This window comes from Podarcis filfolensis, assembly GCF_964270895.1.
Source record: "Podarcis filfolensis genome assembly, chromosome: 11".
Classification (NCBI taxonomy): domain Eukaryota; kingdom Metazoa; phylum Chordata; class Lepidosauria; order Squamata; family Lacertidae; genus Podarcis; species Podarcis filfolensis.
This window is the reverse complement of record NC_139613.1, coordinates 54317283-54331579: the sequence shown is the minus strand read 5'-3', so window position 1 is coordinate 54331579 and position 14297 is coordinate 54317283. Positions and strand designations below refer to the sequence as shown.

At 43.7% G+C, this 14297-nt stretch overlaps 1 protein-coding gene across 3 annotated transcripts in view; it reads right to left on the bottom strand.

Annotated features, from left to right (window-relative positions):
- Window positions 1-1975: 1975 nt before the first annotated feature.
- Window positions 1976-14297, bottom strand: part of HSD17B3 (hydroxysteroid 17-beta dehydrogenase 3) — a 28765-nt gene continuing 16443 nt past the window's right edge. For all 3 annotated transcript variants that reach the window (XM_083577137.1, XM_083577136.1, XM_083577138.1), the window contains 8 exons: window positions 12592-12699; window positions 11415-11482; window positions 9259-9294; window positions 8060-8094; window positions 7621-7702; window positions 4615-4680; window positions 4207-4356; window positions 1976-3078 (listed from right to left, as the gene is read on the bottom strand). In XM_083577137.1, coding sequence (XP_083433263.1) covers window positions 2974-3078; window positions 4207-4356; window positions 4615-4680; window positions 7621-7702; window positions 8060-8094; window positions 9259-9294; window positions 11415-11482; window positions 12592-12699 — 650 coding nt within the window. In that variant the 3' untranslated portion in view covers window positions 1976-2973. The remainder of the gene's footprint in view (window positions 3079-4206; window positions 4357-4614; window positions 4681-7620; window positions 7703-8059; window positions 8095-9258; window positions 9295-11414; window positions 11483-12591; window positions 12700-14297) is intronic.

Sequence of the window (14297 nt, the reverse complement as noted above, 5' to 3'; positions counted from 1 at the left end):
AATGTGATCAGAGAATAATGTGCAAAACCCTGAGCTCCTTAGAGTAAAGGTGGAATAGGTAAAGGTAAAGGGACCCCTGACCATTAGGTCCAGTTGCAGATGACTCTGGGGTTGCAGCGCTCATCTTGCTTTATTGGCCGAGGGAGCCAGCGTACAGCTTCCGGGTCATGTGGCCAGCATGACTAAGCCACTTCTGGCGAACCAGAGCAGCACACGGAAACGCTGTTTGCCTTCCTGCTGGAGCGGCACCTATTTATCTACTTGCACTTTGATGTGCTTTTGAACTGCTAGGTGGGCAGGAGCAGGGACCGAGCGATGGGAGCTCACCCCGTCGCGGGGATTCGAACCGCCGACCTTCTGATCGGCAAGTCCTAGGCTCTGTGGTTTAACCCACAGCGCCACCCGCGTCCCAAAGGTGGAATACAAAGGTGATAAATAAAAATATAACTTGCAGCAGAAGCCATCCATTTTCCAGCAATAGCTGACCTATCTTAGAATAGTTGTTGTATGAAACAGTAGATTAATAACCCCCGTATCATTTTCAATAGTTCAGAGAGCTGTAATAGACAGATTCCTGGCTTTATCATTTCAACAAGGTCAAGCGATGGGAAGATTTAAGACAAGTGTGAGAAAATGTCTCTGTGTATTTCATTATCTTGTCATTGCTTTTGCAGTTGCATTTGGCACAGAAACCCAGCTGAATTTTTCCAAGCAGCTACTTTCAAAAAAGGCATGTATCCTGAAAATATGTGCCGCCATTCCAGCTCCAAGGCCCAATCTGCCCTAGATCGCGCCAGAAGTTCCTTCAGGCTATGCTGCGACACCACAATAAAGTATTTCAGGCAAACGGCACATCAAATTCTTTCTCTTGCGGGTGGTCTTTTGAGAACAGTAGGGCCCTGTCTGTCCTGCCAGTCATGATAATAAGAGTGTTTACAACACTGGAGATCAATGGCTCACTTAAGCAAAAAGATTTACTGCACTGTAAATTGCTTGTCTAGACAGATTTGCTGCTCTGATCTCTGTAAAAGTAAATCTTTGACTCTCTTAAGGCTGCAATCCTCAAGCCACTTACCCCAGAAAAGTCCTACTAACTAGGGTGGGATTACACCACAGCAAGTGACTGCAGACCTGAAGCCTTAGAGCTACAGGGCAGATGTAATCTGCTAGGCTGGGAGCACATTGTACATGGTCATGGGTTAAAAGCAGTTTCCCATCCTCTTAATCTGCTTTTCTTTGTGACTGACAAAGTGCAAATATTCTGCATGAAGCCATGTCCCCTTGAGGCAAGCTCAGCCACTGGAAAGTCTCAAAATGTAGTACACCTGACTGAGCAGACTCAGTTGACCTTTTTCTTGCAATTTCCTAGGGAAATACTGGCACCCTGTTTCCTGTGAGAGCTCATCCAAGATGCCACCAACATCGTCTTATGAGTCTAAGGCAGGCATAGGCAAACTCCAGCCCTCCAGATGTTTGGGACTACAATTCCCATCATCCCTAGCTCACAGGACCAGGGATGATGGGAATTGTAGTCCCAAACATCTGGAGGGCCAGAGTTTACCTATGCCTGGTCTAAGATCTTGAAAGCTAGGTTCAGAACTATTGACATCATGCCTCTCCTGGCTTGTCTTGGCTCTGTGATTGTGGGTGCCCAAAGCTATAGGTGCCATCCGACATGGCCCTGGCCACGAAATTTGTGGGTGCCCGGCCCCTTCATGGGAAATTTTGTGGGCACTCAGGCAATCAGGCACCCAGGGCCCCATATGTCTCTAGAGTATCACAACAGTTCAGGCAAAAGGATCCAACAGCGAGCTCATTACAAGTGTCTGGACTGAACAAACCCCAATAAATGTTGAGAAATTAGCTATAAACTAGGCCACATTCCACTGATGTTTTAATGTTTGTTATGTGGGTTTAAAAATGGAGGCAATGAACATAAAACAGTAAAACCAAAAGCAAACAAAGTGTAATATTCTTTAGTTTATAAGACGCATTTATTAGTTTATCCTACTGGATATTAGCCATAACAGATGTATTAGTTAACAGTAGTTTGATAGTATGCGACTCGGCTCAAACTAGGCAAGATCACTACATTATAGATCAGCTAAGTTACCAGCCTAAAATGTTGAATTGTTTAATTGGTTAGATTAATAAACACTTTTAACCAAGTATGAAGGTGTTCCTGATTTTAAAATTTATATATCATTTTAATACAAATCTTGATAACTGCACATAGAAAATACTGTTTTAAAAGAGACAGTTTTTCTAAGATGGCGCCTACTATGAAACAAGTTTCGTATTAGCTTCAAGCGGAGAAATTATGCAACCTGATTCAGGACATTTGCTTTTGTCCACATGCAAGTTTAATCAATTAATTAAAATTTATGAAGTCATATGATCAAACAGCTAAGATTTGTTGACAGTGGTCCCACAAAGCACTCATTTCTCCTGCTTGCTCCTCCTAATAACTAATAGAGTCCAACCCTTCGCAGGGCTGGAGCTGACGGAAGTTTAGACCGAAACATCTGGAAGTCACTGGTGAACCTATTACTCGTCCATGCTGGTGGAAAGAGCTCCTGAACACGCTCTTCGAGCCCCCCCCTCCTCCACCATCTCCTCAAAAACTCTCTTCATATTTTTACATTTTAATTCTTTCAGACGTAGTGAAATAAATCTTCAGAACAATACTACACTGTGGCGATCAATGTTAAGATCAAATCAACATCAAAATCAATGTTGCAAAAATCAAATTAGATCTAAGTGTGCGCCATCTGTAAACTCTGGCTCCAAAGGGACTACAGAAGCAGAAATACTTAATATATGGCATTGAAACAGGACAAAAAAAGACAGAGGTTGTAGGGCTCTTCTTACTCATAATGAAAGCCTTTCAACGAATCAAGCTCACTCCTGGCATGTTCATACCAGACAATCCAGACAGGATCTGCAGCAACATAAGCTCCAAAGAAGGCTTTCTCAGGTACTCTTCCCATTCTTTTTTTCTGTAAACCTGACTAGTATAGTCTCTTGTAACCAGTCACTGTGGATGATCCATGCAGGAATGCACTTTATGATCCTTGCCTTTAGAAGGTATATATAAAAATGGGGAGACACATTAATATCTCATGCATATGGTTAGGTTTCATAAGATTCAGGCTGATCGTTTTTGCATGTGATTTTTACAGGATAGCACATTGTGGGTGAATAGTAAACACTACTGCTCAGATGAGGGCCTTCTTGGTAGTGGCACCTGCCCTGTGGAATGCCTTCCCATCAGATGTCAAGGAGATAAACAACTATCTGACTTTTAGAAGATATCTGAAGGCAGCCCTGTTTGGGGAGGTTTTTAATGTTTGATGTTTTATCATGTTTTTTAATATTCTGTTGGGAGCTGGGCTTCTGGGGAAACCCAGCCAGATAGGTGGGGTATGTATAAACAAACGAACATCATCATCATTATTATTATTACTATTATTATTATTATTATTAGCCTTTTTTAGGGTGGCAGTAAGAAAGGTGCTCCTGCCAACCCAGCTCCTGCCAACCTAGGAGTTCAAAAGCATGTCAAGTGCAAGTAGATAAATAGGTACCGCTCCAGCGGGAAGGTAAACGGCGTTTCCGTGCGCTGCTCTGGTTCGCCAGAAGCGGCTTAGTCATGCTGGCCACATGACCCGGAAGCTGTACGCCGGCTCCCTCGGCCAATAAAGCGAGATGAGCGCTGCAACCCCAGAGTCGGTCACGACTGGACCTAGTGGTCAGGGGTCCCTTTACCCTTTACCTTTAAGAAAGGTGCAATGACAATGGGAGCTTCCAGGCCAGCTGTCTATTAAGCATCCATGCAGAGATGCTCGCACAAAAACTTGTGCTGAAGTTATAGGACATTGCTTACTTATCGTGCAATGCACCTTGCGTCTGCTTGCTCAGTCCACAAGCTGGCAAGGGGTTGGGATGTGGCAGATTGTCCACCATTTCACTCCCTAGCCTCCTTACCCATTTAGGATTGCACTCAAGATTGCAATCCTAATTTTCATTGGGGGATAAGTCCCACTGGACACAGTGGGACTGACTTCGGAATGGGCATGGATCGGATTGGGCAAGAAATAATGTTATTGAAGAATAGTCTTCAAAAGCCACCAGTAGCCCCTAGATGTTGATGATGGGGAATCCTAGGCATCTCCTTCATCTGATTAAAGTTTGCAGTTCAATTACCAAGAATTCATGAGATAAGGATCCACATGTCTCATCGCCAAATGTGACACACTCCAACGATTGTCGAGCAAAGTCTTCTGCTGACTTTATGAAGAGATTGGTCTCTACCCAGTTGGTCATTGGAGTAGAGACACCCAAAGGAGTCAAAGCCTAAACCAAGAAACAAACACAACAGCAGCAGCAACCTTTTCACAATCTTGAATGCTTTGTACATTATAGGAGGCTTAAATGACAATTAGTGAAAAAAGCGCATCTCCTAGGATGGACTAAAGGAGAGAAATGGACATGTTTCACATAATTAAGAAGAAAGAATAGAAAATGGCAAAAACATCCAAGGTCTCCCGGTATCTCATCTATGCAGACGATTTAGCTTTATATTTATTGTAAAAGCAGAGAGATATAAATTACCTGTATGATAATTCCCTTTCCTTTATATTCTGCTTGAAGCACTTTGGAAAACATACATACAAAAGCCTAGACAGACAAAATTAAATACAGGTTAGTGTTTTGCACTTTAATTAATTGCCGAAACATCAAGAATCCCATCCCCACCCCCCAAACACTCTGATTCATCTTTCTTATCACTAGAGATAGAAGGATTTGTTAATTTTGGATACCTCCGTTTCTAATTTTTCCAATCTTAGATCCAGTTTGCTGGATCCATTTCTACAGCAAATTTGTGAATTTTATTTTTTTTAAAATCCTGATGAAAATTCAGCAGCATTTTAGTGTGACTTTCTCCTAAAAAACACAAGTTTTGCAAGTCATCCTTCCTCATATAGCACAATTTTGTAGTTTTTAAATGAATGTATTCATTTATATGCACACTTTTACCTAATATGTGCATTTCTGTAAACATTAGTTAGAAGGAGAGCTGCACTGCCAAATTCGGATCAATGCAAATTTCAAAGGATACATGGTGTCAAATGCTTGGATTTTGGGTGATCTGTGATATGGAGGGAGAATATAAGCTGCAAAGGAATTTCTGGGTAGTCTGGCCAAACTGGGGCCGTCAAGAGAGCCATTGTGGGTCATGACCAGAGACTGGAGTATCTACTCTGGAGGAGGCAAAGGGCTTCTGGGAAGAAGAAAGGGGAAGAAACAAACCAGAAGCTTTCTTATTAGTAATTTTAGGTCCAGAAATACCAAAACAGTAGAAAAAAAACTGTTTATGTATGCTATGACAGCTGCACGGATGTTGCTAGCCCAAAGATGGAAGAGAAGAATGGTTGGCAAAGATGATGGGCTATGCCAAAATGGCAATAATGACCGGAAAGATCAGAGATGAAGAAGATGATAAATTTAATAAAGAATGGGGAAAAATTATAAGTTACTTAAAAGAACACTGTAAACATTGGCCGGATTCTAAAAAACACACCTGCAATGTAACGAGACCTATGGTGAGAACTGAGTTTTAAGGAAGTATGGAGAACATTATATGATGCAGTTGGAAAAGAATAACTAGGGAAACTATGGAGGGGTGGAGGGGAGTCGAGGAATTTGGAGAATCATACGTGTACATGATTATGACTTATTTGTGATGCTAACTGTTAAAACGAAAAATGAATAAAAAATATTTTTTTAAAAAAAGAAGAAGAAAGGGTGAAATCCATCTTGGCGAGTTTAAGATCTGGAACCCCTCCATGCAGACTGAGGGTGTAAATAGGTGAATAAACCCTATTTCTTAAAGTGCGAGAGTCTCCACTGTGTCTTCTATTCTCCAAAGGGACACAGATCCTGTGCTGGTGCCTGTGACCCTATGCGCTCTGGGCACTGCTTGACAGTGGGCTTTTCTAATAATAATATGTTTTGTTTCCTCTGAAGGTTGATGAGCATGCAGAAGAGAATCTTTTCTCCTTGTGACACCCTGACTGTGGAACTCACTTTCCCCCCAGAGATCTAGCAGATCCCCTACCTGATGGTGTTTAGACACCTAGCAAAACAGTTTTATTACAGGATGACCACAGTATGAGCAGTGTTTGGGTGTTTATTCCTCTCTTAGCTTCTTCTAATGTGCTGCTTGTACTTTCTCTACATCCCGTTGTTCTGAGCTGCCTCAGGTGACCCATTGTTGTTGTTGTCGTTTAGTTGTTTAGTCGTGTCTGACTCTTCGTGACCTCATGGACCAGAGCACGCCAGGCACTCCTGTCTTCCACTGCCTCCCACAGCTTGGTCAAACTCATGTCCGTAGCTTCGAGAACACTGTCCAACCATCTCGTCCTCTGTTGTCCCCTTCTCCTTATGCCCTCAATCTTTCCCAACATCAGGGTCTTTTCCAGGGAGTCTTCTCATCTCATGAGGTGGCCAAAGTATTGGAGCCTCAGCTTCACGATCTGTCCTTCCAGTGAGCACTCAGGGCTGATTTCCTTCAGAATGGATAGGTTTAATCTTCTTGCAGTCCATGGGACTCTCAAGAGTTTCCTCCAGCACCATAATTCAAAAGCATTAATTCTTTGGTGATCAGCCTTCTTTATGGTCCAGCTCACACTTCCATACATCACTACTGGGAAAACCATAGCATTAACTATACGGACCTTTGTTGGCAAGGTGATGTCTCTACTTTTTAAGATGCTGTCTAGGTTTGTCATTGCTTTTCTCCCAAGAAGCAGGCGTCTTTTAATTTCGTGGCTGCTCTCACCATCTGCAGTGATCATGGAGCCCAAGAAGGTAAAATCTCTCACTGCCTCCATTTCTTCCCCTTCTATTTGCCAGGAGGTGATGGGACCAGTGGGATGGAAAAGCAGACAGGTAAAAAAAACCCCACATACATTGGTAACTCGGGTTACAGACGTTTCAGGTTACAGACCCTTCAGGTTACAGAGTCCGCTAACCCAGAAATAGTACCTCGGGTAAAGAACTTTGCTTCAGGATGAGAACAGAAATCGCGTGACCGCGGCAGCGGGAGGTCCCATTAGCTAAAGTGGTATGTCAGGTTAAGAACAGTTTCAGGTTAAGAACAGACCTCCAGAAGCAATTAAGTTCTTAACCTGAGGTACCACTGTATTTACATAAATATACGTGTGTTGGAGTGTGGAGAATTCGGTTTGAGGTGCGTCTCCTCCCTTTCACAGAACTGCAGTTCTCAGTGTCAAAACAATTCATAGGAACTCAGGAAGCTGCAGGGAGACCCTTGCTCTATGTAGCTCAGTACTGTCTACTCTGACTTCCAGCAGCTCTCCAGACAGGGGACATTCCAAGGCCCATGTGAAGATGCTGAAAATCACGCCTGGGACCTTCTGCCTGCAAATCATATGCTTTACCCATGAGTTGCTACCTTGCCTTTGCTTCCAGTAGATCCTACTTCCACTGGAGATAAGGACAGCAGGCTGCTGCTGCTGTAATTTCAATTTCCTTCTGGTCCCATAAATCCTAGAAGGACACAGAAAATGTCTAAAACAAGTGCAGAATTCTTACCTTAGAGGCAGAATAGACTGCATATAGTGGACAGACAAAGGTGCCTGTGGCAGAAGAGACGTTCAGAATCAGTCCCTTTTGTCTGAAAAACAACATGACATAAAACTTGCAATGTAAACACTCTTTCGTTTTGTAACCTAATGTAAAGAAGACCAAGGGCTTCCAATAAAAGGTAAAGGTAAAGGACCCCTGGACGGTTAAGTCCAGTCAAAGGCAACTATGGGGTTGCGGTGCTCATCTCGCTTTCAGGCCGAGGAAGCCGATGTTTGTCCACAGTGATCATGATGTTCTCCAGGGAGGCATGGCCCTGGCTGCACCAAGTAACACAACTGGATTCTGGAAGTTAAACCAAAGTTCATTCCAGTTCGAAAGCTTCTTCTTGTGTTTTTCTGTTTGTTTGTTTGTTTTTTAAAATCTTGAACATAAGAAAGAGGTTTACCTTGACACCATCTGTTTCAAAATCATCCGTGTCATCTAAAAAAATATATATACATGAATAACAACAACAACAACAGCAGCAACAATTTATTTATACCCCACCCATCTGGCTGGGTTTCCCCAACCACTCTGGGTTGCTTGCAACAAAATATAATAATTTATATGAGCCAGAGCATTAACACAGAGTAGACCATCTGGAATGTGCTACATACCAAACTCCACAGCTCAGCATTTAATGCAAATCCACCTAATTCACACTTCCTAAAACAATACTTGAGCCAAAACACAGCTATCCTTTCGAATGCAAGCTTCTCTGAATTTTGTGATCCAGTTCCCCAACCAAAAAACTGCATACAAAAATTACTGTACTTTTCGCTCTATAAGACGCATCAGACCACAAGACGCACCTAGTTTTTGGAGGAGGAAAACAAGAAAAAAAATATTCTGAATCTCAGAAGCCAGAACAGCAAGAGGGATCACTGCGCAGTGAAAGCAGCAATCCCTCTTGCTGTTCTGGTTTCTAGGATAGCTGCACAGCCTGCATTCGCTCCATAAGACACACACACATTTCCCCTTACTTTTTAGGAGGGAAAAAGTGAGTCTTATAGAGCAAAAAATACGGTAATATATTTGGGGACAGTGTAATTTGTAAGCAATTTTCCCAATATATATTTTTTTAATGTTATATTTGCTAATCTGTGCCTTTTTATTAACATTTCCCGCGTTAAACACATTTTTAGCACATTTTCTGGTTAGAGAACTGCATCACAAAATTTGGAGAAGTGCCATTTTCAAAGCATAGCTGCATTTCGGTTCATGTATCATTTTGGGAAGTGGAAATCAGGTAGGTTCACATTAAACTGTGAACTGAACAGAATGTTCCTTCATCTTCTTGGCTCAGACAAGGCTTCCTAAGAATGACAAGCATTCGGTTCAAATGTTGCACTTTTGTTCTGGCAAGCACACAACCTACAACATGTATCCATAAAGTGTGAAGCAGCCCACAGCAACCACAATTCCGTTTGGTCCTCAAAAACTCCTCCAGGATCTTCTCAATGAATAAGAAACATAGCTATCACCAGCTATCTACATTGTGTGAGAAAAACATCTTTGACCACAGCCGAGATGTCTGTGAAATCTCCCCCCCCCAAAAAAAAATCTTTATTTTCCACACATGCATACCTATTGTGTGGTACATACCTTGGTGACAGAGAAGATGTTGCAGTTGATGAGGTCCTATAGGGAATAAAAAGTGGATTACATGAGAGGCTGACTGATCTGGTGGAGAGAAAGAGTTCCAGAAAGTTCAATTGCACATAATGTCTTAAACGGGAATGGAGAGCATTTGGCTCTGCAAGCGTTGTTGAATTTCATCTCCCGTATTCTCCTACCACTGGCCATCTGGCTGGGGCAGGACAGGGGTTGAAGTTCAACAACATCTGGAGGGCCACAGGAAAGAAAGGAAACATTTAAGGATGAATCAAGGTTGTCTGTGGCCAAACATGCCTTTTAATATAATGTGGTAGAAAAATAATGAATTTGTTTGTATGGGGCCACCCCACCAATAGGGATGAGGTGCCCTGCCTCAAATAACAGGCTTTGGGAGACCATTAAATGGTCCACAAAGTGTCAGATATAGCTTATTTATATATATAAAAAAACAACACTACTCTCTCTGTGCATGGGGTGTGTGTATTTTCTATCTTGGATATCAAGATGTTGTGGGCCATTTTGCCATCTCCAGAACCATCTTTTGAGCTATGTACTATCAAGAACGGGATGATTGTTGTACTGTGCAACATCAGCTGCCCAGAGTGGCTGGGGAAACCCAGCCAGATGGGCAAGGTATAAATAATAAATTGTTATTGTTGTTGTTGTTGTTAGATGCACAGTGAAGATGCACTTGATTTATTCCCCAGTGATTAGGGTTAGCAGCGGAGCAAGCCAATTGTGGTGTAGTGGTTAAGAGCGGTAGACTCATAATCTGGTGAACTGGGTTCGATTCCCCGCTCCTCCACATGCAGCTGCTGGGTGACCTTGGGCTAGTCACACTTCTCTGAAGTCTGCTAGATCAAAACAGCTATTCGCTGGGACCAGTGAGATTTATAATATAGCCCTATTCATGTTTGTTCAGAAGCAAGTCCCATAGCTTTCATTGAGACTTACTCCCCGTAGGTGTGCATAGGATAGCAGCCTCAATTTTTCTTTCTCTGTTATGTTCAGGCCATCATAAAGTTGGGCATTATAGATTAATTCTACTGCATTTCCCTATTCCCTTCCCTTATGCTTGCAGGATTTTTTCCTGTGGATTCTGCGGAGACTTTATCATTTCTGCACTATGGTCTTCAGGGAAATAAAGGAAGGTTTAAGGACTTTGGCTAAAAATAGCTGGTCCAATAACTCTGTGGAAATGTCTTATTCTAGGGGGGAATCCATGTTGTGCCCTTCAAATGTTGCTGGACCACAATTCCCATCATCCCTGTTCATTGGCCATTCAGGCTGGGGCTGATGGAAATTTGCATCTAAGAACACCTGGAGGAACTTGCAATACTGGCTACACTTGCTCTGTTCAGATCAAATGTAACTTGATCGAAATTAATTCAATGAACAATAAATGTTGTTGTTGTTTAGTCGTTTAGTTGTGTCCGACTCTTCGTGACCCCATGGACCAGAGCACGCCAGGCACTCCTGTCTTCCACTGCCTCCCGCAGCTTGGTCAAACTCATGTCCGTAGCTTCGAGAACACTGTCCAACCATCTCGTCCTCTGCCGTCCCCTTCTCCTTGCGCCCTCCATCTTTCCCAACATCAGGGTCTTTTCCAGGGAGTCTTCTCTTCTCATGAGGTGGCCAAAGTATTGGAGTCTCAGCTTCAGGATCTGTCCTTCCAGTGAGCATTCAGGGCTGATTTCCTTAAGAATGGAGAGGTTTGATCTTCTTGCAGTCCATGGGACTCTCAAGAGTCTCCTCCAGCACCATAATTCAAAAGCATCAATTCTTCAGCGTTCAGCCTTCTTTATGGTCCAGCTCTCACTTCCATACATCACTACCCTTGCCTACCATCATTACCCTCATGGATCACTGCCTTTCCGTGGCGAAGGGGCTTGAATAACTCAGAGAAACTATGAGCTATGCCATGCAGGGCCACTCAAGATAGACAGGTCATAGTGGAGAGTTTTGACCAAACGTGATCCACCTGGAGCAGGAACCGGCAAGCCACTCCAATATCCCTGCCAAGAATACTCCATGGACAAAGACAATAATAAATAAATAAACTAATTTCTCCATTCCATATGAAAGGAAAGTGTGGGCCTTCTGAGCAGTTGCTTTCAAGAGCACAAACATAGAATAATCCTTACCCCGTCATTCTCTGGTCCATTAAGAAAACGTGTTGGAGAGGGCCTAGGAAGCATTCCAACGTTGTTAACTAATAAACAGAAACACAGTGAGTCACACAACTAGCTGGCACAACTACTTAGACCAGTTGCTGCTGGTTTAACCTGGTGCCTTCCAGATGTTTTGGACTAAAGGACCCCCGGACGGTTAAGTCTAGGCAAAGGCAACTATGGGGTTGTAGCGCTCATCTTGCTTTTCAGGCCGAGGGAGCAGGTGTTTGTCCACAGACAGCTTTCTGGGTCATGTGGCCAGCAGGACTAAACTGCTTCTGGTGCAATGGGACACCGTGATGGAAGCGTCGTTTACCTTCCCGCCACAGCGGTATCTATTTAGCCACTCGCATTGCTGTGCTTTTGAACTGCTAGGTTGGCAGAAGCTGGGACGGAGCAATGGGAGCTCACCCCACTGTGCAGATTTGAACCACCGACCTTCCAATCGGCAAGCCCAAGAGGCTCAGTGGTGGCGCTGTGTTTTGGACTACATCTACCTGGGACCGATAGGAGTTGTAGTCCAAAGCATCTGGAAGGCACCATTAGTAAAAGTTGCCTTAAACTGAGCTACTGTGAAGGCATGGCATCTGTTGAACTCATTCAGAAGATAATAGGCCTTTTAAACATAATACAAAATTGACCCCAGATCAGCCACTTGTAGGTCTGATGAGGACCAGTTTGACACTATATAATTTCAATAACTATGAGAGAAGAGTTTGTTTTATTTACTTATTTGTTGCCTTTATCCCACCTTCCTCCCCTTCCAAATGAGCTCAATGTGTTCCTGGTGTTCCTCCCTTTCCATTTTATCCTCACAATAACCATGAGAGGAAGGTTAAGCTGAGAGGCGGTGACTGACCCAAGGTCACCCAGTGAGCTTCAAGATGGCTGAGTGGGGATTAGGAACCCTGGTCTCCCAGGTCCTAGTCCAACAATTTAACCCAGGCATAGGCAAACTCTGGCCTCCAGATGTTTGGGACTACAATTCCCATCATCCCTGACCACTGGTCCTGTTAGCTAAGGATGATGGGAATTGTAGTCTCAAACATCTGGAGGGCCGGAGTTTGCCTATGCCTTATCTAACCACTACACCACACTGCCTCACTGCAACCCAAAAGGAACTCTTGAAAAGCGCTATTGGAAACTTTACCCAAAATTCCAATTTCTAATCCTTGAAGACCATCTTCAATGTCATTGTACACGTTCCTTCTGGTAAAGTCAGCTTGTATAATTTTCACTTTTCTCCCTGTGGACTGCTCTGCAATTGTGAGGGAGAAAGAGAGTCATTTTTGCGCTCTTTAAGAATTTCCTTGGCTGCTGCTAAGAGAGCAATGCATTGAGGCAATATGCTAGGTCAATGGTTCTCAAAGGTGTCTCCTCCCCCCAAGATCTCTAGAATATTGTTGGGGTTCTCAGCAGACCACGTAACTTGGTACTTATTTTGTTCTATAAAGCAAAACACGTACATAAATCATGTTTTAACAACTCTTTTCCTTAAGCACAAGCAGAACCACCAAAACTAGTGCTGTATTATGACAATCACAGGCGCTAGGCCAGGATATTGACAAGGGATTCTTTAACTGGTGATTTTAAAGGGGGAAATTAGTAGACTGTAGCAAAACTGTATTATGGAAATCACAAGATTTAGGCCATAGTCTTGACAGCCTCACGGCCCTGGTCAAAACTACCCCTTATCTCCATCATCATAAACAAACAAACAAATCGAGTGCAGAATGGAGTAGAAATATTACTGACTGTGTTTTTCTGTAAAACACTTTAATGAAACTTGTGGACCACCACAAGGTCACAGTTTGAGAACCTGAGTGCTGGATCCTACCTTACACCAAAGCAATGGCTCCAACTATTGCACCAGTACAAGAGCTCTTAAATTTAATTCTACATACCGTATTTTTCACCCATAGGACGCACCTAGGTTTTTTTGGGGGGGGAATAAAGAAAAAAAATTTATCCCCCCCCCAGCCGCGGCTTCAGCGCACCCCGCGCTCCGAGCAACAGGCTGCTATCCGCAGCCTAGGGAGCCCTGCGGGAACTCCCGCGGGCTCCCCAGGCTTGCGGATATCTGCCTGAAGCCTGGAGAGCGAGAGGGGTCGGTGCGCACCAACCCCTCTCGCTCTCCAAGCTACAGCAAAAGCCTGCATTCGCCCCATAGGACGCACACAGATTTCCCCTTCATTTTTGGAGGGGGAAAAGTGCGTCCTACAGGGCGAAAAATACGGTATGTACAGCCAGCTCACACTTTACGCAGACAACACTGGTGTAGAATATCCATTTCATTCACTTAGTAAGGTAAAGTAAAAGATAAAGGACCCCTGGACGGTTAAGTCCAGTCAAGGGCGACTATGGGGTTGTGGCGCTCATCTCACTTTCAGGCCGAGGGAGCCGGCATTTGTCCACAGACAGCTTTCCAGGTCATGTGGCCAGCATGAATAAACCGCTTCTTGCGCAATGGAACACTGTGACAGAAACCAGAGGACACAGAAATGCCATTTGTCTTCCCGCCGGACCAGTACCTATTTATCTACTTGCACTGGCATGCTTTCGAACTGCTAGGTTGGCAGGAGCTGGGACAGAGCAACAGGAGCTCACTCTGTCATGGGGACTCAAACTACCGACCTGGTGATCAGCAAGTCCAAGAGGCCTTAGTAACGTCTGATGGGATGGGGTATGTCTCTAAACATGCAGTGGACCACAATGGCATGTCACTGGACTCCAACAACTTTGAATCTGTGTCCCTCCAGATGTTGATGGATTCCAGGTTCCATCAACCCTGGTCAGCATGGGTAATGGTCAGGGATTATGAGAGCTGTAGTCCAGTATCAAATCTGGAGGGCCGCA